Raw genomic sequence first — 24,395 nt, 5'->3', positions numbered from 1 at the left:
CCTTCAGGTTTTAACTGTGTGGAGTCTGGGCTCAAACCCACAGGCCCTGGCCTCCCACGGGCTTCCAACTCCCTCTGCTTGTAGGCCCCCAAAGCTTATGAAATTAGGGTTCAGAATGTGCATCCTATCAAGGTCACCCTTTGGAGCTACAGGCTGCAGCATGATGGGACTTTACAATGCTGGCCTCACCTGGCCCCAAGGGGAGCAGCTGGGAGCCCCATGACACGGTGCCCAGGGATGAATCCCGTAGAGTTCCACTCCACTGGAACCCAAAAAGGGGAAACTGGTGAGGAATGAGGAGTTTGAGCCCAAACTATGCAGAATGAACAGGTGAATAAGCACCCTTCTGTCTGGTCTAAGGATCTCCAACTCCCTCCCTAAGACAGTCAAGCTCTCTTACGGAGGAGGATGGAAGAGAAGGACCATGTGGTTGGACTGGCATTCCGAGAAGAGGAGTCCTTGACTGATGGGCACAGACTCTGAAAGGGAAGGAAACAGGAGCTGGCGCTGGGGACATTGGGGAGAGGGAGTAAGTGAAGAGAAGTCCCTGAGGGATGCCACCCACATGTCAGACAAAGTCATAACAAGCATTTGTTAGCCAGGTGCAGCCTCTATAAGATAGTCCATGGAGAAAACATCTGAGTGGTCAAAATCCAGCAACTGTACTTCAACTAAATGTCTATCTTTTCACTTTTTTTAAACCCAACCATTGCTTTTAATAAATCCTATGAGTGAAGTTTGACAGCAAAGACTAATTCTGTAGGTAAGACGATTAATATGATCCCACAAAAAGATATCCTTATAGAGATTCATCTCATTCTAAGCAATGACTCTTATTAAAAAAAAAAAATAGAATTCCTGACCAATTATCATCTCCTTCCTGTTAAGCAAGGGTTCAACATGGAACCCTTCTTTTATTTACTAAGACCCAAACACTAGTAAGAGAATATGCTTTCTGTGTGGTGAATCATCTGGAGTTAACTAGAATTTGGACTCTCCTCCGCCCCCCAAGTACATACTCTCCTTCATAAGAAATTGGTTGAATATTCCGTTCAGAAAAGTCTGCACACTACCACCGGGTACCGTTCTCCTACTCTCGGGCAGACTGTATTGATGTCAGGGCCGAAATGAAAGTGCCTGATTTTTGTGCACGAGCAGAGTGTGGAACTACAGCAGAAGCCATCAGATGGGCCGTAAAGCGTGCCCCGTGACAGTTTTTCCTTCTATGAAGATCAGATTTTGAATGGACCGCTTCAATTTGGGTGAGAGAAATGTAAAAAAGAGGGAAAGCAATCGTATATACTTCTATTCTCATTACAAAATGATGGATCCTTCAAACTACCTGTGAAAATAATCTTGCCATGCAAGAACCATACTACACTCGTTTGCATTGAAATAAATTTATTATTTTTTTTAATGTTGGATACCAGGGGATGATTTAATGGTTAAAAAGAAAACAATTCTGGAATACATTGAGACCTAAAAAGAAAAAAAGAAAAGAAAAGTTATTAAAATGACAATGGACAACAGAAATGTTTTTTAAAAAAAAAAAAAAACAGAGCAAGCTGGTTTTTGTTTGAATGTGTATGTGTGTATGTTTGTTTAAAGCTCTAAATTTCTCCATAAAGAAAAGGATTCTTATTCTGGTTGTAATCCTGTTACATGAATTGTGTTTTGAAAAAGTACTTTTAGAATGAAAAGGGAAACACTCACAAAACGCTGATAACAGGGCTTCAGGTTCATGTTCTCGTCACCCTAGTGCATAGGGTCACTTTTTAAACACCATCTTCTCCAAATTGCAACATTCAGGTCCTGAATCAAAAACTCTTGTCCTCAGGATCACAGTCCCTACCAAGAGAACACAAGGACATATACCTTTTAGTCTTTGCCACATGAAATATTATCAGCATAAACTTTTAAACTAACTTTCTTAACTTAAAAAAAATGACTTACCTCCTTGTGTTGGAGTTGTGATCTTCATCTTGAGTATGGCCCAGGAACCTCACCAGAGGCGAGTGGTGGCACCCCTTCCCCCACCATCTTGTCTGGACCACCTGTTCCTCTTATAGATGAGCAGTGACTTTGAGAGCCGCCCTCCAATTCAACATCCCGACAGCTAGAGAAACATGTTAAGTAGACCTGCCTAGGAGGGACGTCATGAGCAAAACTTCCTCACAAGCACCTTCCAGCCAATGTGATGTAATGTGAAGAAAAATGTCCCATCAATTACTCGTTGATTTAAGAAACATTTACTGAACACCTGCTACTCACACAGTCCCACACGAGGCACCAAGGAGATGACACAACTCAGTGGGCTATTCAATTAAAGAGCATCTATCTGCCCATCTCCTACTCGAAAAGCGAACACCACTTAGAATGCAGAGCAAATCCATAAAGAAAGGGCAGCATCTCCTTAATATACCACCACACATGTTGGAGTTTGAAATGTCCAAATAACAATGCTTCCTGGAAACAAATCACCTGATTAAGCTGCCCCATCCTTTCAAAATTACCTTGGGAGCCAGTTAAGTATTAGTGAAACTTCTGACAGACTGGGTTTGTTAAGTATGAGTAGCAAATCATAGGCACATGGTTATTAAGACAGAATCTGGAACATCCTACTTCCCACTCCCCACCAGGGAGTAAATGTCTTCATGCCCACAATGCTTTATTGCAACCTAATATTACTTTTATTTTATGGTAAGAGAGGAGGAAATCACTTTCCCACCTTCTGAATATTACACTTACTTGAACCATTAATAAGCACCTACCATGTGTAAACCATAGTGTTCAATGCTGAGGTGCAAAGAGATAATGACAAGTAACTTTGTGTGCTTACTGTGCACAAGCTGCTACTTAAGTGCTTTACATGGATGAGTTAACTTAATTATTCCTCATAACCACCCAAATGAGTGGATACTATTATCGTTCACATTTTATAGATGAAAACTATGCACAGAGGTTCAATAGCTTGGCCAGGGTAACATACTCCAGAGTCATAACTCTCACTAGTACTCAAGTTTGCCTCTAGTTAATAAAACATGGCTTCTCCCTAAGGAATTTACCACCTAGATGTCTCCAGAGAAGTCACTTCCTCTGGCAAGGTTTTCTTGAGACTGTGCATCCCTAAGTCTCCTTGGCAAATGGAAGCAATGTGTGCTAGCCATACAGGTGGGTGAAATGCCCCGGGACTAGGGTGACTCACTGCCTGAGGAGCAAGCAACAGGGCGCAGGAGGCAGAGCCAGCGCTGGGAATGAGACCAGTGCCACTGGCGAAGGCAGACAAGTGCCCAAGGATGAGGACAGCTATAATCAGCTGGTGGACAATGTCCCCAAGGTCGTAACAACAGAGAGCACCTGTGTGCAGGGATGCGGGGTTGACCGAGGGCAGCTGCTAGATGTGAGCCTTCTAGAACCAACCTGAGTGGAGGCAAGGTAAAGGGATCCAGAACCTGCACAGGGGAAATCAGTGACCAACCCACAAAGCAACAAAGGACGGAGCCTAGGAACTGCTACCCTTGTCTCCGTGCACGGGAGACAATGATGTGCAGATCCACATGGCCACAGAGTCCCCAATCCTGCAACTCCATCCTCCAATGCTATATGCCCCTACTATTTATGTAACCATCTTTCCCCAGGAAGCTTGGTGTTCATTATTTCAAAAAGAAAAGAAAAGAAAAGAAAAGAAAAGAAAAGAAAACTCTCACAGCAGGTAGGAAGAAAGGAAAGAGAATTTTTTGTGGTTGGGGAACTGAAAGAGAATTCCAAGATACCCAACTGAGGGAGATCCAGACACTGAGCATCTCTTGGAAGCACCAACTCCCAGAGGTAAAAAGCGTGAAACAGCTATAAACAAATCCATCTATAAACAAATCCATCCAGAATTTACCCCTGGCGAGAACCTCCAAGTCTGCGACCTCCCTCTAACTATATTTACACCTTCTCCCACAATCTCCTCCCCCAACAGCCAGAAATAAACCCAGGGCTCTCAAAACCAAAACTCTCCCCTCATGCGAGTTGGCCAAACTCCAGGACTCTATAAAGCAAGGAAACACAGTTCAGCGACATCCTATGAACACTCGCCCACCCACTGTTTAAACATTGGCCTCAACCTGCAGCGTACAAAGCTCACACAGGCTTTACTATCCACGCTAGAACAAGGAAGGTGAATATAATCACATTGTTAAGAAGCTTTAAAAAAAAACAAAAAACCACTTGCAGTTTTGGTTGGTGATAAAGATCAACTGATTGAAGACTAATTGTATAATATTGGAGACAACCTACTGATTCCTTTAAATTGTATAAATTGGTTACAATAGGAGGTATAGGCCCTACTCTGGGTCAAAGCTTGGGAAAGTGCCAGGACCTCTCCCCCTTTTCTAACCTTTTCCATGATGGTGGTCAGCTTGCCCACACCTCTTTATTCATTCTGGAGACATAATTTCAGCATACATATTTTGGTGGTAGTGGCGATGGAAGGTGTCTAGTATTTGCCTACTACTGTAGAATATAAATATCTATTCAACTTTTAAAACTTTTAAAAAACATTTTACACACTTGCTGACTTTAGCTAACGTTATTATCCCATGATGTAACTAAAATTCCACAAGTATCCAAGGCTGAACATTTCAACTTGATGTGATTTCACCTTCAAATTGCTTTTTCAATAGAATGTATGTTCCCTAAAGTCAATATGCTGGTCAAAAAGCATTTGTTGAATTCTAATTGTGCACATGCATCACTTAGCTATATGCTCTGGCTTCAAGAAGTCTAAACAGGCACTCTCTCTAACTAACAAGCAGCTGGGTAAATGTTCTGTGTTTTTTGGATGGCATATGTTGATTGGCGTATATTGTATGCAAATTATATTTTCAAAGATTTAAAATTCAAAACTAATAATTTAATATTAAAGAGGTAATCAAATTTTTTGCCTTCCTTTGGATAATCCAAAGAACACTTAAAATTTATATAAGCTGTAATTGGAGCCTGGTGATTTGATTTTGTGTATTGCCAGTGGAAATGGTTTTGAGTGAGAATTTGTATTTTTAAATAAAGACTAAAAAAAACGAATCTGAAATATTACAACAGATGTTACATATCTTCTGAATATGAAAGCAGTATCTCAGTTGTAGCACATATAAGTCAATAATCATAATATGAGGGGAAAAAGTCTGTTTTCCTGATAGAATTTCAACCAACTTAATATTGATAATGATCCTTGTTTTTCCAAATTTTATATGTGTCTTGTTGGGTAACTCCTATGCCTCCAGTTTTAATTTACAAATTGTAGAAGTAGAAAACTGTTTTTAAATCCTCAGATAAAATCCTTGTTAACAAGAGCATATGGCATATGCAAGCATAAAGGTTGCAAATTCATTCTGAAGTTAATATCTAGTCCCATTTAGAACTTAATTATATCCATTTTTCATACTAAATAAACATTTGCAATCCAATAACATGGTGCAAAAAAAAAAAAAACCAAAGGAATTAAAACATCTCTATCTAGTGGGCTGGCTATTTGTACAAAACCTACAGATCATTAGCTAACTTTACAGAGTTTCAATGCTCATGGAGTCAACATGACACTAAACAATCAAGAGCCACAGTTCTCGTGCCATGAGCCTAGATGCAAAGGATCAGATGCACAGGTGCTGAGTAGGGGGAGATGACACAATCAGTCATCTGCTTGGAGAGCCTAAGCACTCGGGAAAATAAAAATCCATGAAGACTACATAGAATTTTCTCTTAACTTCACCTGGAATGATTATTGTTTTCCCTTCTTGCTTTTCATATAGTACTGAAAAGGGGGGAAGGAAATAAAGAGGAGCATTGCAATCATCTAGATCACTCAGCTTAATTTATAATAATGGAGACTACACAGCAACACAGGACAACGCACTTGATATAATGTTAAGTGGAAGGAAGCACGATACAGAAAGTGTGGTTAAAAAAAGGATGTACATGGAGGAACATTAGACAGGGATATATATAAAAACATGAAACTAGTTTTTGTGTTGGGAACAAGAGTATTTTGGATAATTGTTCATTTTCTCTATTTCTGAAACTGTCTAGTAATGTTTCTTTTATAATAGCATTCTTAAAACGATGGCGGTAGACCCAATATTTGTCCCCAGCACACATAACTAGTTATGGGAAATAAGATGTTCAAGAAATAAAACTACAAAGAAGGAATTTAGATGACACTTTTTTACAAGGCAAGGCCCTTTTCCACATGCAACTAACTAGCTCCAAGAATCTTTGAGTATGAAAAGTTCTAGAGAATTTCTGTATCAATCTGCATATGGCAACTATATACCTGATGAGAACCTTAGTAACTGCAGAAGAGAAGACACAGGAACAAGATGCCTACAGCTTTTATGTAAGCTGCTTAGGAGACAATCTACATATATTGATCTATATAAATTAACTAATGATGGCCAAAGACAGACAACTGTTTTTTTATATTGGAATTAATAGAACCTAACAGATGCAGTTAGGAAAAAAAAACCTACCATCACAGAAGAATGGACATAAAGAAACTATTAGGGGAAGCACATGACCCTGTGAGCAATCTTTTTTACATGTGTGCATGGTGCACATATGGGTGCACATGCATAAGTATGTGCACATATCACATAATCTGCAACGTGTGCATAATTTGTCTACTATAATGAAACATTGTCCCACTATAACGAAAGACAGAAGGAGGATGTATGCATTTCTACACATACAGACTCAGGGACACTTTCCCACTGCCACTCCTCTGGTCCCCTGCAAGGCTGCATCTCTAGGCTACTGATGACTTCATTTCTACCTCTCAAAATGCCCCACAGGTTTGCTTTCCCTTTTGGGTCCACCTGTAGGCAATGATAGGCCAGTCAAAGGCCAGTGCAAGCAACTGATTTCCCCTAAATAGCTCTGAGAAGTTCTTGTCAGGACTCAGGTTAACCCAGCTGCCTATATACTGAAAATGGTCCGCTGCACTTCACACCCACTTCTCTGGTTCTCTCCTTCCAGGATGTCTGTTTTTCAGTTACAAGCACTGTTTACCTTGGCTTACAGGCTGATGGGCACTCCCTCCTTCAGGTGTGTTTCCCAGCCCTCTGCCCCCATTCACTTCTGTAAGTAAAGTCTGAGGATTAGTGTGCTACTCCAGCAGGAAGAACAGCTCTAGGTCCTTCATTTACCTCCTCAAATAACCGTGGAATCATGGGTTTTGAGAAACACACACCTCTCGTGTGAGCAGTATTTGCCATCAAGTCAAATACTCCTTTTGTTGCTAAAGTCTTAGAGAAGGCAACACTCAAAGGAGAACATACCTGCCTGGAGGTCCAGGAGCTGAGTCTTTAAACTTTCAATAGTAACGAAGCCACATAAAAGTTAAACATACATTTTTAAAGAGTTACAGGGAAAGCATCAGTGGATGCTCAGAGAAATCACCTTACTTAGAATCTTTCCTTTTCACTGCCAACCAAGCATTGTGAGCTACAACTTTATGCAGTCATCAATTCCAGCTTCCCCTCCTTCCCTTTCCCCAAACTTTTATAACAACTGGTGGTGATCAACAAAAGGATCTCAAGTGGGTTACTGGGAAAGCCACCAACCATGACACTAACCTTATAAACGATTTCCATCAGCTGTGAGATGAGCATCTTAACGTGGGAAAGCTGAAGGGACACGCTGCAGCAGAGACATGAAAATCAAACCTGCTCTAAGAAAATGGGCACATTCACTAAAACGATAAAATGGCGTAAGTATCCAAGCTTATACCCAGGACAATTTTGTATGTGTCTATGACTCTGTGTACTTTGTCTTGTCCAAACCACTTTTCTTTAGCAGTTGAAACAGTTTAGTGCCAAAGGCTGCAATTTGCTATTGCATCCTTAAGTATCTAATGTCTTACCCTGTCTTAATTTGTAAACCTCTTTCAAACCTTAAGGAAAACAAAGAGCTCATAACCAGTGCTAAAGGAAAAACAATTCCACACTACTAAACAACAGCAAGTTGGGGCTCCAGCCACTAATCAGCAAAAATTCCTCAGTCTCTGAAGTCATAGGGTTTGGAGTAAATCCAAATGGGATTTTGCTTTCCTAACTGCCTTAAATTGCATTCCTACGGACTTCCTGTTCTAACCATCCGTGAGGCATTTTTATTATTCACAGTCACACACTTCCACCCTCAGGTTGTTGGCTTAGGATTTCCTTCCCAGAGAAGCTGTATAGTTAAATTCCTTAGGATATCTGGAGATCACCTGAAGCAGTAAGCAGGCTGCATCATTCCCTGCTCTTAGCACTCACAGACTTAGCATTCAATACATGTCTGTTACACTAAACTCCCTCTTGATTAGGCAACATACATGTTAAAGACCCAATCCCGGATTTCCTGAGAATCTCGAAGTCTGTTTTACCATCATCAAGTATTCATGGAGGTCATGTGAAGTGTGTTTATAAAGTAACTCATAACCGCTTATCAGTTATTGTTTACAAGCAGCTGAGCCCCGCAGTATCTCAACTGCTCCCTGTATCAGATCTCTGACAGTAACAAAGTTATAAGCAGCCACCCACAAGGAAAATTCTTACAAGCTCAGGAGGGGTTAGTGAATGAAAGATGAACTGGCAAGAAGAACAGTCCTCACAAATTAAAAATTACCTTTAAATATTTGCCAAATACAGCTGAAACTAACCTATCATGAAAATTACCAAAAAAAAAAAAAAAAAAAACAACGGGAAAAGAAAATCTAAGACTGATTGGAGTGGGCCAGTTAACCAGTCTGAACTTCCTTCTGCAATGACAGGACTTCTCACTGGGCGTCTCTTCGGAAGTAGTGCTCGTTTCAGTTTCCACAATGCAAACCAAACAGTCCCGATGGAAAAGCTTTTGTATAATATCTTGGATGACCTTGAGTCTAGATTTAGTCAACAAATGCTCATTGAGTTCTTCCTGTGTGCCAAGCGCTAGAATAACACACAATCCTGGCACCCAAGTAGATCACAATGAGGCAGGGAGACAGAAATGTGAACTCTAACACAGTGTGAAAAGTGCTCTAAACAAGGGAAGGAGAAAGTGCTATTTATGGGCACTGGGGGTGGGGGGATGGCATTACTTTTTCCTGGGCAGGGCAGGATAGCTTCACAAAGAAAGAAGTATAAAAAGGTAGGGCTCCAGGGATGAGAACACACTTTAAAGGATGTGAAGACAACTTTGGGGAGGGAGTCTGAAAGCCGACACCATGCCTATTTTGCACTTGCTAGTTTTGTCCCAAACCTTTGGCTGCATTAGTTATTAGGAGGTAGGTATTGACCATACCTCCTGATTTTCTGAGTCCTCAAAGGGTCTTTGTCCAAGATAAACTGGAAATAAAGTTAGAAAACCTAAAACTTTAGGAGCAAGATAGTCAGGTCTTTAATTTAGGAGTCTAATTTTCCCTTACCTGTGGGCTTTTAGTAATAACATGCAGATTACTAAGGCCCTATGGGAAGTTAAATGCTTATTATACTAAGATTAGAAGTAGAGTTGAAATAATTATGCATATAAAATACATCCCCTCTAAAGAAAAAAAAAATGTTCACTGTTTCCTTACTAGGAGTCATCCTTTATGCCTTTACTCTTTTTAGCTCCTCGTACCTTCTAACTTTTCCATTCTCTCAAGAAATATCACCCAAGCATTTCTCACTCAAGAGCATTTGCTTACACATTCACACACAATTTAAAAAATATAATACATGAACTATTTTCAGTGCCAAATGCAGCTGTAATTACGTATTTCTTTTGGACATGTTTTATGTCATTAAAGCATGTAAATACTTTATCTCCCTCAAGTTTTCCAGCCCTCTGTTGGTAGAGTCTTTTTCCTTTCTCTTTCTAAAGCATCTAATACAATTTCCTGAATAGATAGTCAATAAACGTGGTTGCTGAAGGCTCATCTTTTCCCAGGATAGTCTTTGAAAATAATTTCATCTCCTTCCAACACCTCTGGATTCTTTTATTTTGCTTATTTTCCTACAGAGGACTTCCATTTCTCACCCTAAATTTCTGCTTTTTCTTTCTGCCATCACGTCTAAAATTCCTATATAAGGTCAAAAACTATATGGCAGCCTACTATAAAAACTTTTGTTTCCAATCACCAAGAAATGAAATGAGTCAGTAATATTCTGAGCTCTACTTGTCCACTTATGGATATCCCAGTTAGCCAGTTTAAAAGTCAAAGCACTTTAATTATAACTGTTCTTTTTTCAAATATAATAAATAGAACAATGTAAAATCTTTATTAAGAAGTCATTTTCAGTTTGCTGATCCACAGAGTAGACACTATATTTTAACTTGCTTCAAGCTGGGGAGTTGTTTTTAGCACATCCCTAACACAATGCAAAGTATTCTTTGTCTGTGTTGCGCCCTCAGCAACTAAAAAAACACACATGCAGGCACACACCCTACAACCAAAGGCACAAAGTTGACTACGTATTCAAAGAAAGAATTATCTTAGCTTCCTGTCTCTCAAACACACTTCTGTAACTACACTCACTCAGGGGCCCAGTTGCTGATGCTACAGAAATACTATACTGCTCTGGAACAGCTTTTTAGGCCAGCAAGTCTACCACTACCTTGTAAAGATCCTTGTTTTGTGAACTTTTATCACTTTCTGATCGATATTATCATATGCCATTATGTCAAATGAATTTGATGCAAAAGCTCCCCCTCCAAACAGGTATACAGAACTCTTCTGCCATCAGTGCAGACACTGTTACTGCAAGGGGTCCTCACAGAGGATCTGAAACTTGGCACCACCTTCTGTCACCGGTTGGGTTACCAACAGCTGGAGAGCTGGGTGCACCCATGCTGGGAAGAATGTGAAGGCAAATGGAAAGATTGCTGGAAGCATCTTTCCAATGGCTTTCAGGGCACTTGAGATCCAGCCAGCACTGGGTCGTGGCAGGGATTTGCCCGAGAAGGAGGGCCAAACCACAGGACAGAGATGTGGGCAAGGGAGGTATCTAATGTCCCTTCTAGCACAGGCTGTCACTGCAGCAAACGCACACTACACTCACTGGCTGCTTCCAAGAGAAAAGTGCTGGGACACTGGCGTTCAGACTTTCATTACTGCCCCTCCTCGTTTGAAAGTTCTTAAGCTAATATGCACTAATCAAAACGGAAGAAAAGCAAATAAAGACCTATTTATATACCAAAGAGTAAAGGAGAACCTATCTTAGGTGAAAGCTCATGTTAGTAAATTAATACCACCCATCCTTCTAGCCACTACTATCAGCTAACCAGAAATCTAGCCAGGAAGAGATGATAAGATCCAGAACAGGATTTAACTTTTGATATTATCTTTCAAAAAAAAAAAAAAAAAAGACGAAGAAGAGAAAAAAAGAAAAAGGAAAAAGAAAGAACAAGCCATAGTAAAATATAAAATGTTTATCCAGTTATTAGTAAACTTTTAACAGTTTTACAGATTGGAGCAAAAAAAATCTTTTGGGGCAAAATATTACAGAAAACTAAAAATTATAAGTTTATACAGCTAGGAATTGGTGGCTTAGGTAATTTTAATGACTGTGAGAATCACGGAAAAGAGCTACACAATAATTAGCTGCTGAGTTTTCTCAAGTCACATACTCCCAAATGGAGTATTCAGCATTCAGCAGACTTATTAATGAATTAATGCCAGACTGGAATTAACCAGCATCTCATTCTGGAAAGCTGTTCTTGGCAAAAATGTGATATCCACAAGGCAAAGCATGTTGATTGTTGGTATACACAGGAGGCTGTGTTGGACATCACATTCTTTAGAATGCCTATTATTACATCAAGTGTCAGAACCACAGGGTCACACCACCTAACCTCGTTCCAAACCCTGCTGCTGGACAACACGCAAAGGAAGGGTGATGTTTCTAGACAACTTTCCAAGTTTCACAGTTGACTTGTACTTGAAATATATTTACGGAAGATCTGTCGTCTCACATACAGGCAAAGAGCTTCCTGGTTGGCGGCTTGGCTGCACACAGAAGTGAGGGCGCTGGCGTAGCCTGCAGCATGTGCCTCTGCAGAAATTAGCATTTCATCCTCCCAACTCGAGGCACCAATGTGCCACGTTCAGCCAGCGATCCCCCTTTCATGCACTATTACTGTTATGTTTCTTTAAATTCAGTCTGCTCCTTAAGGAAACTCCCTGGCAAGTGAAAACAGCAGCAAAGGTAAAAGAATGCAGAGAATTTGGCTGCCTGCAGTATTAGGAAGAACACCAATTACTCAACTCTCTCTAGTGTCAGAGGCAGAAATGAGCATGTGAATTTGGGCAAGTTTTGGCCTGTCTTTGCTCAAGCTTCTCCCTTTGCCGTCTCTGTCACCTACCTACCTCACAGCTGTAATAATTAATGAAGTTCATGAGAAAATGGAGAAAGTGAAAGTTGCACAGAAATAAAAGAGAGGTGTTAGTTCTACCCTGATTCCAGACTAGGCCACAGTTTATATGGCTTACTTCCCGCAGGCATTTAAAAGATGTCACTCACTTTCCAATAACTATGTTTTGCTGTCTCCGCGGCCTCCCAATAAACATAACTATGGAAGAACTCTTGATCCTTTTCCTCTGAGCTCTTCTGTCTACAGCACCTGGCAACGAGTCATGTAGACACTACCACTTTTTCCTTTCCTGGCTCTGCAAACACAAGGTAATACTTGACTCCTGTCCAGCACTTTTAGGTCATAAAAACATAGATCTTATGACCAGCAGGGCCTTAAGATATCTTCTGAGTCAGTTCTCCTGCCTTCAGGTAGGTAACTAATTCCCTTTCCACAAACTAAGGCAAAGTGAAGCCAAGGGAAGTGAGGGGTTTTATTTAAATCACTGAACTACTAAGAGATGACAAGGGTCAGGACGCCTTCATTCCTTTAATCATGCTATTTTCACGTCCAAGAATTGTGTGGTATTTACCTTTCTGAGCAGCCTCAGATCCTTTCTGAAACAAAGATACATACAAATACATCCACTTTTGATTAAAATACAGAAATGTATTTGATTTTTCATTTTTATGACATAGGTAGTAATAAATTTTCTTAAAGTCTGCCTGAAATATAAGCATTCAATGGTTCTGAAAAGCACACAGCATGCTCATTCTTTCTCAAATCGTTTAAAAATCCTTCTACTTTGACTGCCAGAGAAAAAAACTGTCTAAAATCCATCCCTTTTCCTCACTCAAGACTGTAAATGCCCATACCTTTATAAAAACTCGCAGCTCCCAACTATGGGGAAGTGAGAAAAGGTTTGTATTTCAAGATCTACATTTGATAAGATGATGGAATGTTCTGCCTCTGTAGAATTATAAACACACTCTCGGAGGGGTCCAAGCCCATCCATCCCACATGGAAGATTCCTCACACATTATTAGGTCTGAAGTGGTCTGACTGCTTCTTAATACAGTCGAGTTCAGGTCAAACATCCTGAAGGTAGCTTTGCCTTATTTTGGCAGGTCTTTTGGAGTCTTAAAAAGAGGTATCACAATTCTCCAATACTGAAGCGCCTTTTGTTTTATCACAGCTATGAAACGTTTTGCTGTGGCCTTTGGAAAAGAAGCTAAATAAGTTACCTCTTGTAGACTAGGACTCTGCAGGCTCAGGTTTCATTCTGCCCTGCCAGAAATTCCTTTCTGTTTTGAATCTGAGATGTTTGTTTATGGTTTTTGTTTTGAAATGCTAAATAAGACAGGCAGACAGGCATAGTCTCTAGTTACAGCCTATATCTTTTTTTTTTTTTTTTTACCTGCCGTAGCCAAAGTAAGCTGGTTGCTAAGGACTTAGCTAAAATTTCCAAGTAGTAGACTCTTCAAATTCTCTTCTCAGGAACTTGAAACATAAAATGACAACACTGTAAAATATAATTAACACTTAATTTTCTTAAATATTCGTAAGACAAATGTTTGCAGCATAATTCAAATTAGGGTGTTATTTTGGATTTTACTAACATATACTTAAAAGAAACCCTGAAACTATTTTTGAAGTTTTTCCCATCTTGCTTGTAAATTACATTTGAATACCAACACTCCTGATAAAAGACAGGGGGCACTACAATGATAGGTGCTAAAAGAATTTCTGGGGAAAAAAATCCAACTTTTACTATGTTATAATAAGATTTGATTGTCAAAAAGAAAAAAAAAAGTTGTAAACTACTGATTTCCAAGGATTTTACTGAAGTTCTTTCTCCTTGTTCCACAACAGCCAATTTAAAGCATCTGCTTTGTGAACTTTCAGCCAATATTTACTAGATGAGAATGATACTTATTTCCAGGCAAGAAGGAAAAAGTCACAGTCGAGAATATGCAGTCCTGTTCTCCTAAAATGGGATCATACCTACACTAGAAACTAAAGAGACAAGAACCTTAGATATTTTAATTCTAGGTGTTTTTTTCTAGCCTTCCACTGTAGCACAAAGACTCTCCAGAGACACCATGATGTAAACCCATGGGAAACCTGCAGGTTTAGTTCACCTGAAAGACGGCTAGAACCCATGGGATGGAGAAAAGCAATGCAGATGCACTGGGGCCCTCACACCATCTCCTGCTCATTCGCAAGCCCTCAAGCCCTCCCAGTCTTTGAGCTGGCTGGGCCTGCTGCTGCTTCCTTCTGAAACCCCAGTGAGATAACTCAGCCTTGCCTGGTGACAACCCTGGGGCTGCCAATGTCTCCAGAGATGGCCGGAAATCCACAAAAAAACTTCTAACAATAAAAGGAAATTTAACTTACTTTCATGAAACCACATTACATCAATATTAAAATGTCAGTTTAAAAAAATATTAATGTGAAAAAGCCCTTTGGAAGTAAGGGTTCACACCACAAAATGAAGCAAGTGTTGACATTCTGCTGAAACTCCAAAGGGGCTGGGAATTAGTCACATTGGATCAAACCAACAAATGTTTTCTAGGTCGAGAGACTCTAGAAAAGGGTCTCAGACCCTTGTTCTCAGTACTTCCCAGTTCTTTTCTCTACTTTGACAAACATCTAAAACCAGAACTCCCCCTTTGCGTCCACCTTTGAAAAGGCTTCGTTAAGTGTGAAGGAGCTGTGCGTCCACAAAGTAGATTTTTAAACTTACAGAGAACACTAACAAAGAAAAAAATGAGAAAGGATGGAAAATAGAATAGAAATTAAAATTAATTTTTTAAAAATCTACTTGGTACCAGGAACTGTACTAGCAACTATATATACACACCCCTATGTAATCATATATAATCTCTAATCCTCACTATAATATCTACTTGATAGAAAGCTAAATATCCCTCTATGTAATCTATTTTTCTGAAAAGGAAAGAAAGCTACTAACATTCCATTTTCACAGATGAGGAAACTGGAGCCCAGGAAAAATAAGCAAGCTGACCTCACAGGTAAAAAATAACAGAGCTAAGATTTGAACACAGGTTTGTCTAGCCCCAAGGCCTATTTTCTTTCTCCCAAAACATTTTGCACAAGAGTAGGGAAAAGGGAGGGAGGAGACCCTCAGGTCTTGCTTGTTGCTGCATCCTCCACTAAATCTTTCCTGGTAGCCAGATCAGAGCTAGGGCCCTTCGGCCCTTTGTAGCTGCTCCTCATGGGCTCAGCACTTCCATATCCCAGGGTTACTGTCTTGGATTATAACCAATTGTCTGTTTTCCCTATCTACCCACCAGAACATGGCCTCTGGGAAAGCATGGCCCTTATATTATTTATTTTGGCTGAAAAATTATTATACTAATAATAGCAGGTAACATTTATTAGGCCTTATTACATGCCACCCCTTATGTTATGTGCTTTACACGTAGGTACTAGCTTCTTGCTAAAGTGTGGTCCCGGGACCAGCAACACTGATTGGCGTCACCTGAGCGTGTGTTCTAAATGCAGAATCACATGTTCTACCCCAGACCAGCTGAATCAGAACCTGCATTTTTAATAAGATCCTCAGGTGATTTGTGTGTATGTTAAAATCTCAGAAGCACAGTTTTATTTCACTTAATACTCACAGCAAATCTAGGAAGTAGACTTGCTATTACCATTAACGGAGAAACTGGCTTACAGAAGTGGTATCACTATTGCATGGCACAGAGACCAGACTCATAGTCGATGCTCAATACGTATTTGTGGATGGAAGGATGGCAGAGAAACAGGTAGAGCTAGAAAGAGAACAGAGAAATGGATAAACCTCTGACTTCTGCTTTTGCCTAGTTTGTACCAACTACAGGAGCAGGTGAGACTGGAGTCCCAAGAGGGGTTGAGCTGAGACAGTACAAGTTGTTTCCTTAGCTCCAGCCAAGCTAAAACACTCCAGGAACTAGAAGCAAAGTCTTCATCCAGAATACAACATGAAGGCAAATGTACATTATTGATCACAGTGAGTTTAGGTGCCCCCTTTTCCCCCAGTGAAATATGAGTCCACAGATAAATGGTTACATTTACAATTCCTATGTCTTAATGCCAAAAAATTCAGACCCGCAATTTTACCCAAAATATATAAATTTTATAGAAATTATTTAGTCAAGATATAATAAATAGGCAATGCTGAAGGAAAGGTAGCAAGTAGCTTCAGAGGCCTTTTTTTTTTTTCTTAACTCAATGCATTTGTGGTGTTGGGACAGGAAGGGAGGGGACTGGAACTCAGTAAGACTTGTTCCCCCTCTAAGAGCCCAAACTCCTTAACTACTGATGATCAATGACACAGATATATGAGGATTAAGTAGAAATAGAGAAAGAGCCCATGTCAAATAGTTTTGCTTACACTGGTTAGTAGGCTTGTTGTTAGTAAGCGTTTTCCACGTGCCAGTCATTCTTTTAAGTGCTTCCCAGGGATTCAGTTGTGTCCTTATAGCAACCCTAATATTAATTCCACTATACAGGTGAGAAAACTGAGACATACAGAAGCAGAGAGCAGATCTGACTCCGAAGCCAAGTCCCTAACCATTACACTCTTCTGCCAACTTACAGGTACTTCACGTGGGGAATTAACTGAGTTCGGAGGAGGTAGGAGAGCTGTTCACTTTGCAACCAACAAAGGAAAACAGGATCTTTAAAAAATTCTTTTTCATGTGGGCCCCAAATAAACACTTAGAGTTCTGTATTTACCTTGAGGGCATTCTAAGTATATTCAACCACTCCACTGTCCATAAGACTTAGGAAGTCTTGTCTAAGCACAGGTTTTTCAATGATTTGATCAGGCTAACCGGCCAGGGCAAGCAGAAGAGTGGGTGAAGTTGAGAAGCGCTGATAAAGGGACACCTCCCAGTTCACTGCCCACACTTACCTGCCTAGTGAAACAAGCTAGCACAAAGAGAAAATCACTCTCAAAAGGAAACTTGCCATTTTGAACCACAGCTAATAAAGCGTTAAGAATGCAGCCTCATTCTTAGATGTTGGGAAACATTCTGATACACACTACACAGACTTCAGTGAGAATGGGTAAGATCCTTCCCACCAAAAAAAAGATCCTACTCATACATTTAAATCTCGTTCAAACTCGAATTCCTTTTTTCCTGCTTTGCCATCAGAGCCTGAAGAGATCACCTTAGATGCTTTGATTCCTAGAACTAATTTTATCCACATATTTCACTAGCCAACTGATCATATACAGACTTGCAAAATCACTTCTACTTAGCTTGAACTGATATTATTAGACTTTGTATGGTCTTGCTGTCTTTTTTAAAAACTTGATTGCTTAAAAGTATGCAGAGTACAGAACACATTTGAGAGGTCCCCAGCACCCCCAGTGCCCCCTAACCCAGCAGAAGACCTTGCACAAAATAGAAGACCAATGAATGAGTGATTGATTTCTATGCAAAGGAAAGTGAGATCTTTGAAAATGCAGCTTTGGACAATTAGACCTCTCAGAAGGAAGGCTTTCAATGTTTTATTCATGCATGCTTGGCTAGTCTACTGTTGCTTCCTCAAATAATTAAATGAGCTTTACTAGGGTGTCTCCAAAATCCTAATACCAAATGTGCCATAAGGAACACAGTGTTACAGGAATCTGCTTCACCGAACATATTTTACCACATCCTACCCCATTGTATTTACAGGCTACAACAGCACTGTCATCTCTTGCACCATAGCCTGAGAGACGTTAAGTACACCCACATTTTTCAGGAATTTCACAATTAATGTCTGGAATGTGTTTTGGATTATTCTTCAAAGGATGATACAGTTGCCTTAAGATGAATTCAATATTTTCTCTTCTCCCATTCATCATTCTTTAGTCTGCCCACTCATTATCTTTTTAGGGTCATCTGTTTTCCCTAACTATATCTCCTAACTTCATAATGCCTGTCCTCTGCATCCCCAAGCTGTTCACTTGTCCAAACAGGCCACCGCATCTTCAACAAGCCACACAATACATAGAAACTGCAGCAAGTCACTAAATACCTCCTACAAATGGATATAATGGCCATAGTTGAAGGACTGTTCAGTTTTCTGCATAACTTAACCTGACTGCCTACAACTGTACTGCCCACATATTGCTTGTAGATTTTCCTGGTCACTGTTAAATACGTGTTAATGGCAACAAATACCTCCAGACTTGCTATTTTTTCCTTTCTGACAGTATGCAATCCATGTGCCCTTTGCCAAGTGTTTTATGTGACAGGACTCCTCAATAACAGTGCGGATTCTATAAGCCTGACAATCAAAGTGAAGGTCATTGAGCCCTGTCATTTGTATATGTGCAGTGAATAGGTCTCTCCATGTTTTGTCAATATTTACTTTTGGGAGGAACTAATTATTTCCTTGTTTACTTGCATGGTTTTACTTCCCATTCCTTGTTATTAATAATATAATTTTATATGTCCTCTGCTTGCTTCTCTCTCGGGGACCCTGGGCTCCCTCTATCTAAAGACTTTTGAGAGGGAAAATGAAACCCATTACTCAAAAACAAAGTCCGGAGTTTAATTTTTCTAACTTTAGGACAGGAGTATTAACTTTGCCCCTCCCCCTCCTTTACTTAATTAGTAAAAATTAAACTTCATGGACTCTTAACTCCAAGTCCTAGTACAGAGTGATGAGAGCAGTTCCCATGTTCTCACGGTGCAAAACCAAATGTTTTGGTGCATTATCTGGCCTCCTATGTAGCCTGTTCTCTGGGGCCTCCCCTCACATCACCCCCACATTTTCTTCCAAGTAGCCATCATCTCCACTGTTTTCCAGTGATAAGAAACCATAACCTTCTAAACGGCAAGTTTCAGAAAACAAAATTCTGTTCTCTGCTGTAAGTACCCACTACGTTATACTTAGTTCTCCTTCTCACTGCCCCATAAAAATGGGTGGAAGGAAAAGTTAAAATGCCTGGGGGGAAATAAAAGGAGAATTGTGTTGTGAAAGAGGCAATTTTTTAGACGATAGTGGTGAAAAACATGGACAATTAAGTTCCATAAGGCGAAGTCCTAAGTAACTATTCACTGGGCAGAAAAGTGGGTACTTATCTGCAATAGCAATCACCTGGCTCTGAGATAACAAAGTCCTCAGAGCAAAGCAACTCAGTATGTCCACTTGGTTCCTAATCACGCTGCCCTTCCCAACTGTCAAACTCAAGCCATCATCTGCCCTTTTATTACCCAGAGAGTGAAAGCTGGCTGTACCCATCCACCCTACTCTAGCCCTTAACAGAAGTGTAATGTACTAGTCCACATATGAGAAAAATGGCCCTCACTCCCCTTAGCTCAGAATATAATTCTCACTGTCCGATGAAAACAATCTTTCTAGAAAATTTCACTTCATTAGTTTTTTAAAACTCTGTCTTTGATCCCCTCAAAGAGGTCTCCCACCCAGACTTCTTCCTCAGGGGCTCAGGATCCAAACTTGTTTCTCTGGCTTCTGGGCGATTCCCCTGGAGGCAGGCAGCCTGGCCAAGAAAACCGGCCAGTTAGGGTGCTGCGAAGGGCAACAGGAAGACTCAGCAGATGATGGAAACAGGAAAGGGACTTGCGCCCTTCTGAGGGCCAGAAAACACTTTTTGGACTGAGAGAGAGCAAAGAAAACTTTAGGTATCAGACTTTATGCTCAGTTTTTCAAATATACTTGCCCCCTCCCCCCACCCAAGGAATAATTAAATCAGGATTTATTTAAGAACAATCTAAATTATGCTGGAAAAAAATCCAAGTGTATATCTCAAACTCATCACATTAATCTTTCAGAAAATATTTTTTCTTCAATGATCTATGGGAAGGATTGTTTATTCAGGTATTCAATGTACTTTTACTTAGAGCCTGAACAGGCCAGCGTGCCTGCAAAACCTAAGGTGGTGAGCCACGAATTTAAAGGGGCCCATTTTTGCCCATGATTTAACTCCTTTTGTGAACTTCAGTTAAAAACACGATTTTTTCCCCCTCCACAAAGCCAGTATAGGAGTAACATAAGTAAAAATTACTACAAGTTGGCAAACACAAAATGTAATTTGTATTTGAATTATGTCATCAAAAGTAGGTAGGTTAGTCATGGATAATACTTCTGTACCATGCTATATGTCTTCTCAGTGTAGCCAATTAAGTTTTCAAATGAGTTTTCATTAACAGATACAACCAGTAGGGGTCATTTTAGTGCAAAAATTGCAGCAAAAGAGACTTTAACATGAATAAAATGTATCAATTCCTGTTCATGTTAGTTATGGTAATCATACTTCAGCATGTGAATTTCTGAATAAAAATGGAAACTGAGGGAAACATTGAGGGAAACAGAAATTTCCCACAAAGTAGAAAAACAAAAGAGAAAATCAATACCTTCTAGATAATTATTGACATGTAAAGACTCCTCTGATTGTTAATAAGGAAGAAAAAGGGTTACTCACTTATCCTGTGCTTTCCATAAATCTTGTAGTAACGTGAAAATATCTGAAGTTTTAGATACACGATTGAAAATACCTGTAAACCCAACCATTAATATCATGCCAGATATATGTCCTTATTTTGGTTTCACGGATTTAGATGCAACCTGAATGCTGCTTTTAGAATTCTTTAAAAAAAAAAGTGTCCCGAGCATACAATTTTGGTAGCTGAAAACAGGCCTACTAAATAAAGTGTTTCTAGAGAACACTAATTGAGATATAATCATGTTAACAAATACTTCCAAGTATTTTTCAAGGCTAATACCAAGTACACGGGGTGTTACCAGAAGAAAGGAAGCTCTGAGGGATCACATCATTTCAGAGGAATGAAAGGCTCACCAAACTGCCAAAATAACTCTATACTGTGACACGGAATGTTGCTGCCAAAACACTTGATTACTGTAAATGTTCCCCCAGCATTTCCTTCACTAGAAACACATTAAGAAGAAAAAAAAGGAGGGTTAGAGTCTTTAGAACCTACAAGAGTCCTTCTCAGAGCCCAGCAGTTTCCACCACCTTTAACTTTGTTTTGTGTTGCTTGTTCTTTACAGATTTATTGGAGGCTGGATTAAGTTATATACCCCAAGTGGCAGGGTTCCAAGATGCATCTTTTAGTCTAAGTCATTCAGAATTCCCAAAGTCGAACACATAAAACTGTATCAGAATTTATTTAGTCTGCTGGCCATTTTTCCCGAGATAGGAAAAACATGTTATAAAACGGGACTTAAAATACCAGGTGTAAGGCTTTTTGTATTTCAGGCAGATGAACTCTTCTAACCGAATGCAAGTCCCTTCCCTTTGAGAAGAGTTCCCTTCACTCATTACTGCCCACTAGCTTCCAAACCAGAAAGGCCTCCTCTATTTTTCAGAACTGTCCAAACTCTAAAAACTACAGGTATAAATATGTGTCTCTGTGTGCGTGTATTTAAAGAGAGTCACAGTATTGACGCCTTTCCGTAGGTCCATTTATATCCTTAGCGTCGCCACCTCCTTTTTCAGTAACCCAGCACAATAAACAAACACACACGAGGATGCTTCAGAATAAACCCCTCCCTGGTCTCCCAGGTGCTGGCTGTTGAGTACGGAAGAGACGCTGGGCAGAGGGCGCCTGTCCCTCCTCGCTGCTCCCCCAGAAATAAGGCTCTGCGCTCTGCTCTCTCACCAGGACGCCCCGGAACAGCATCATCAGCCCAACGTCAGCCCAAGCAGGGATCCCACTTTTAACTGGTGCTCACCGAATCCTGCCCCCATTAGCTATCTAAAAAGAACTCACTGCCTCTCTCCAGCCCCCAACCCAGACCAGGAACCCCGAGGCCGAGGCAGGCGGGCAGGGATTAAGGCCGACACGCACCAACAGTGGTTCCCCAACGAGAAAGGCTCCATTAATCTAGTCTCTTTCTCCCTCCGTCAGTCTCGACACCACGGTGCACAAATGCGTGGTGGAGAGGCCAACAGAACAATTCCCGCTGTCAAACAAATAAAACCAAGGAACCGGCAGCACGACTGGAAACACGCGGATATCTGATTTTAAAACGCAGCCACTAATAGTCAGCAACAACTTTTCATTCCCAGGTGCAACCCCCACCCACCCCACCCCCTTTCCTTTCAGGAGAGAAAGCCTTTGACCGTTTTCAATAGGCAAATAAATGAGTAACCACTGTATGTAACTTCCCCTGGCTGACATATTCCGGAGCTGAAATTGATTTATATGCGGAGGAGGAGGAAGGGGGTGAAGGAAGAGCGCAAGGAAAAAATAATAAAAGAGTCACACAGGGAGTGTGAGCTGGAGACACATCTCCGCCCACAGAAAAAGGACTTTCGTGGACGGTGTGCAGCACACGGTGCCACACTGCGCCAGTGCGCGGAGGGCTGCAGGGGCCGGGCTTCCCCGAGGGGCTCGCGCGCAACAGCCTCCGCAGTGCTCCCTGCCCGCGGGGTCCCCACCTCGGGGCGCAGGGCCGGGCCACCCACCCCAGGCTGGAATGGCCACACGTGTGCGCGCCTGTGAGGAGCCTGGGGGATGCGATCCTTCACGCGTCTGCCCCCGCCCACGAAATCCAACCTCGCCCGCGGCCGGCTAAGCGTCGGGGGGAGCAGGGAGCTGGGACGCGGCAGGGAGCGGGGACGCGGGGGCTCTCTCCCGGGGGCGGCGGCCGCCCCTCCTCCCGCGGAGCCCTCTCTCCTCGGGAAAGTCTCGGCCAAACTTTGTTCCGCGCAGCCAGTGCCGAGGGGGCGGCGCGGGCCAGGTGGGAGGGGGCCCGCAGCGGGCGGCCGTACCTTCGCAGACGCCCACTTCGTACTCGGTGATGGAGTCGCCATTAAGCGGGGGGCGGATGACACAGCGCAGCCCCCGGTCGCAGGCTCCGTGGAGCCCGTAGGCGCCGCCGCAGCTCTCGTTCCTCTGGCGGGCGCACATGTAGCAGCAGCCGCAGACGCCCTGCACGATGCTCCCCGGGCAGTTCCTGGGCTCCTCGCACTTGGACTCGTCGCAGGGCAGGCAGACCAGCGCCCGGGTGCCGGAGCGCGCCAGCAGCAGCAGCAGCCCCAGCAGCGAGACCAGGAGGTGCCCGCAGCCGGCCAGCCCCCTGCCCCCCGCCACCAAGTACATCCTCCTGCGCCGCCGCCTCCTCCTCGCAGCCGGGCCGGGAGCGGGGCGGGCGCCCTCCCCTGAGCGGGGCACACGCGCCGCCGCCGCCGCACCCGCAGCCCGCGGTCCTCGCCGCCCCCCTCGGGGCCCCCGGGGCGCGCCTCCCCTCGCGGGGAGAGGCCCCCGCCCCCGCTACGGGCCGCGCCGACCCCGAGCCCACTAGCGTTGGCGCCAGCGGCAGCGGTGGCTTCCCCTCCTCCTCCTCCTCCTCCCGGGAGGGAGGGGGAAAAAGAAAAAAAGTTTCCTCTCGGCAGCTCCGGTTCAACCCAAACTTCTGGCGGCGGCGGCGGCTGTGCTCGGCTCCAGCCGGGGCCGGCGGCGTCTCCTCCCTCTCCTCCTCCTAGTCGGCCGGCCCCGCGGCGGCGGCGGCGGCGCAGCCTCCGGGCCGGTCCCCGCCTCCCGAGCCGCCGAGTGGGCGCGGTGGTGCAGCACAAGGTCCGCGGCGTCCGCTTCGCGCGCCCCGCTCGCCTCACTCCTGCGCTGCTCCTCCGGGCGCTTGTTTATGGCTCGAGCCTCCGCCGCTCGGGCTGCGCCCTCCCCCATACTACCTCATCCCCCAGCCCTCGCCCCCCCCGCGCCGCGCGCCGCTCATTGGCTGCCCCCCCACCCCTCCCGGCCGGCCGGCCCCCTCCCCCTCCCTCCCACCCCGGCGGCCAGGCCCTTCCTCCCTTACACGCCTCCTCCTCCTCCCCTTCCCCCTCCTCCCCCTCCTCGCCCTCCTCCTCCTCCTCCTCGCGGAGCCCGGCGCACCGAGCCGGCCCTGCGGCCGAGCAGCTGCTCCAGCCCGGGCACCGCGGGCGCGCTGCGGATCGGCTCGGGGCGCAGCCAGCGAGCAGCGAGAATCGTGGCGTCCTGAGCGCCCGCTGGCACAGTGGCTGCAGCGGCTGTCCTGGGAGCCAGCAGGACGAGGCAGCTGCACCTTCGGGG

The 24,395-nt window shown here is 42.9% G+C and overlaps 1 protein-coding gene and 1 long non-coding RNA gene across 5 annotated transcripts in view; both read right to left on the bottom strand.

Annotated features, from left to right (window-relative positions):
- Window positions 1–23,946, bottom strand: part of CRIM1 (cysteine rich transmembrane BMP regulator 1) — a 188,463-nt gene extending 164,517 nt beyond the window's left edge. For 3 of the 4 annotated variants that reach the window (XM_045549372.1, XM_045549373.1, XM_045549371.1), the window contains exon 1: window positions 23,099–23,460. In XM_045549372.1, the coding sequence (XP_045405328.1) occupies window positions 23,099–23,429 (331 nt within the window). In that variant the 5' untranslated portion in view covers window positions 23,430–23,460. Of the gene's footprint in view, window positions 1–23,098 lie in introns of all 4 variants that reach the window. The other variant, XM_045549370.1, reaches the window with a different exon arrangement.
- LOC123636792 lies at window positions 1,385–5,116 on the bottom strand. The gene is made up of 3 exons (XR_006734661.1): window positions 1,954–5,116; window positions 1,714–1,848; window positions 1,385–1,479 (listed from the first exon to the last, which is right to left on the bottom strand). It is a non-coding gene; the product is annotated as an uncharacterized LOC123636792 (long non-coding RNA).
- Window positions 23,947–24,395: the final 449 nt, after the last annotated feature.

Source organism: Lemur catta, chromosome 4, assembly GCF_020740605.2.
Source record: "Lemur catta isolate mLemCat1 chromosome 4, mLemCat1.pri, whole genome shotgun sequence".
Classification (NCBI taxonomy): domain Eukaryota; kingdom Metazoa; phylum Chordata; class Mammalia; order Primates; family Lemuridae; genus Lemur; species Lemur catta.
Note: the sequence above shows the minus strand (reverse complement) of the source record. Positions and strands in the feature narration are given on the sequence as shown.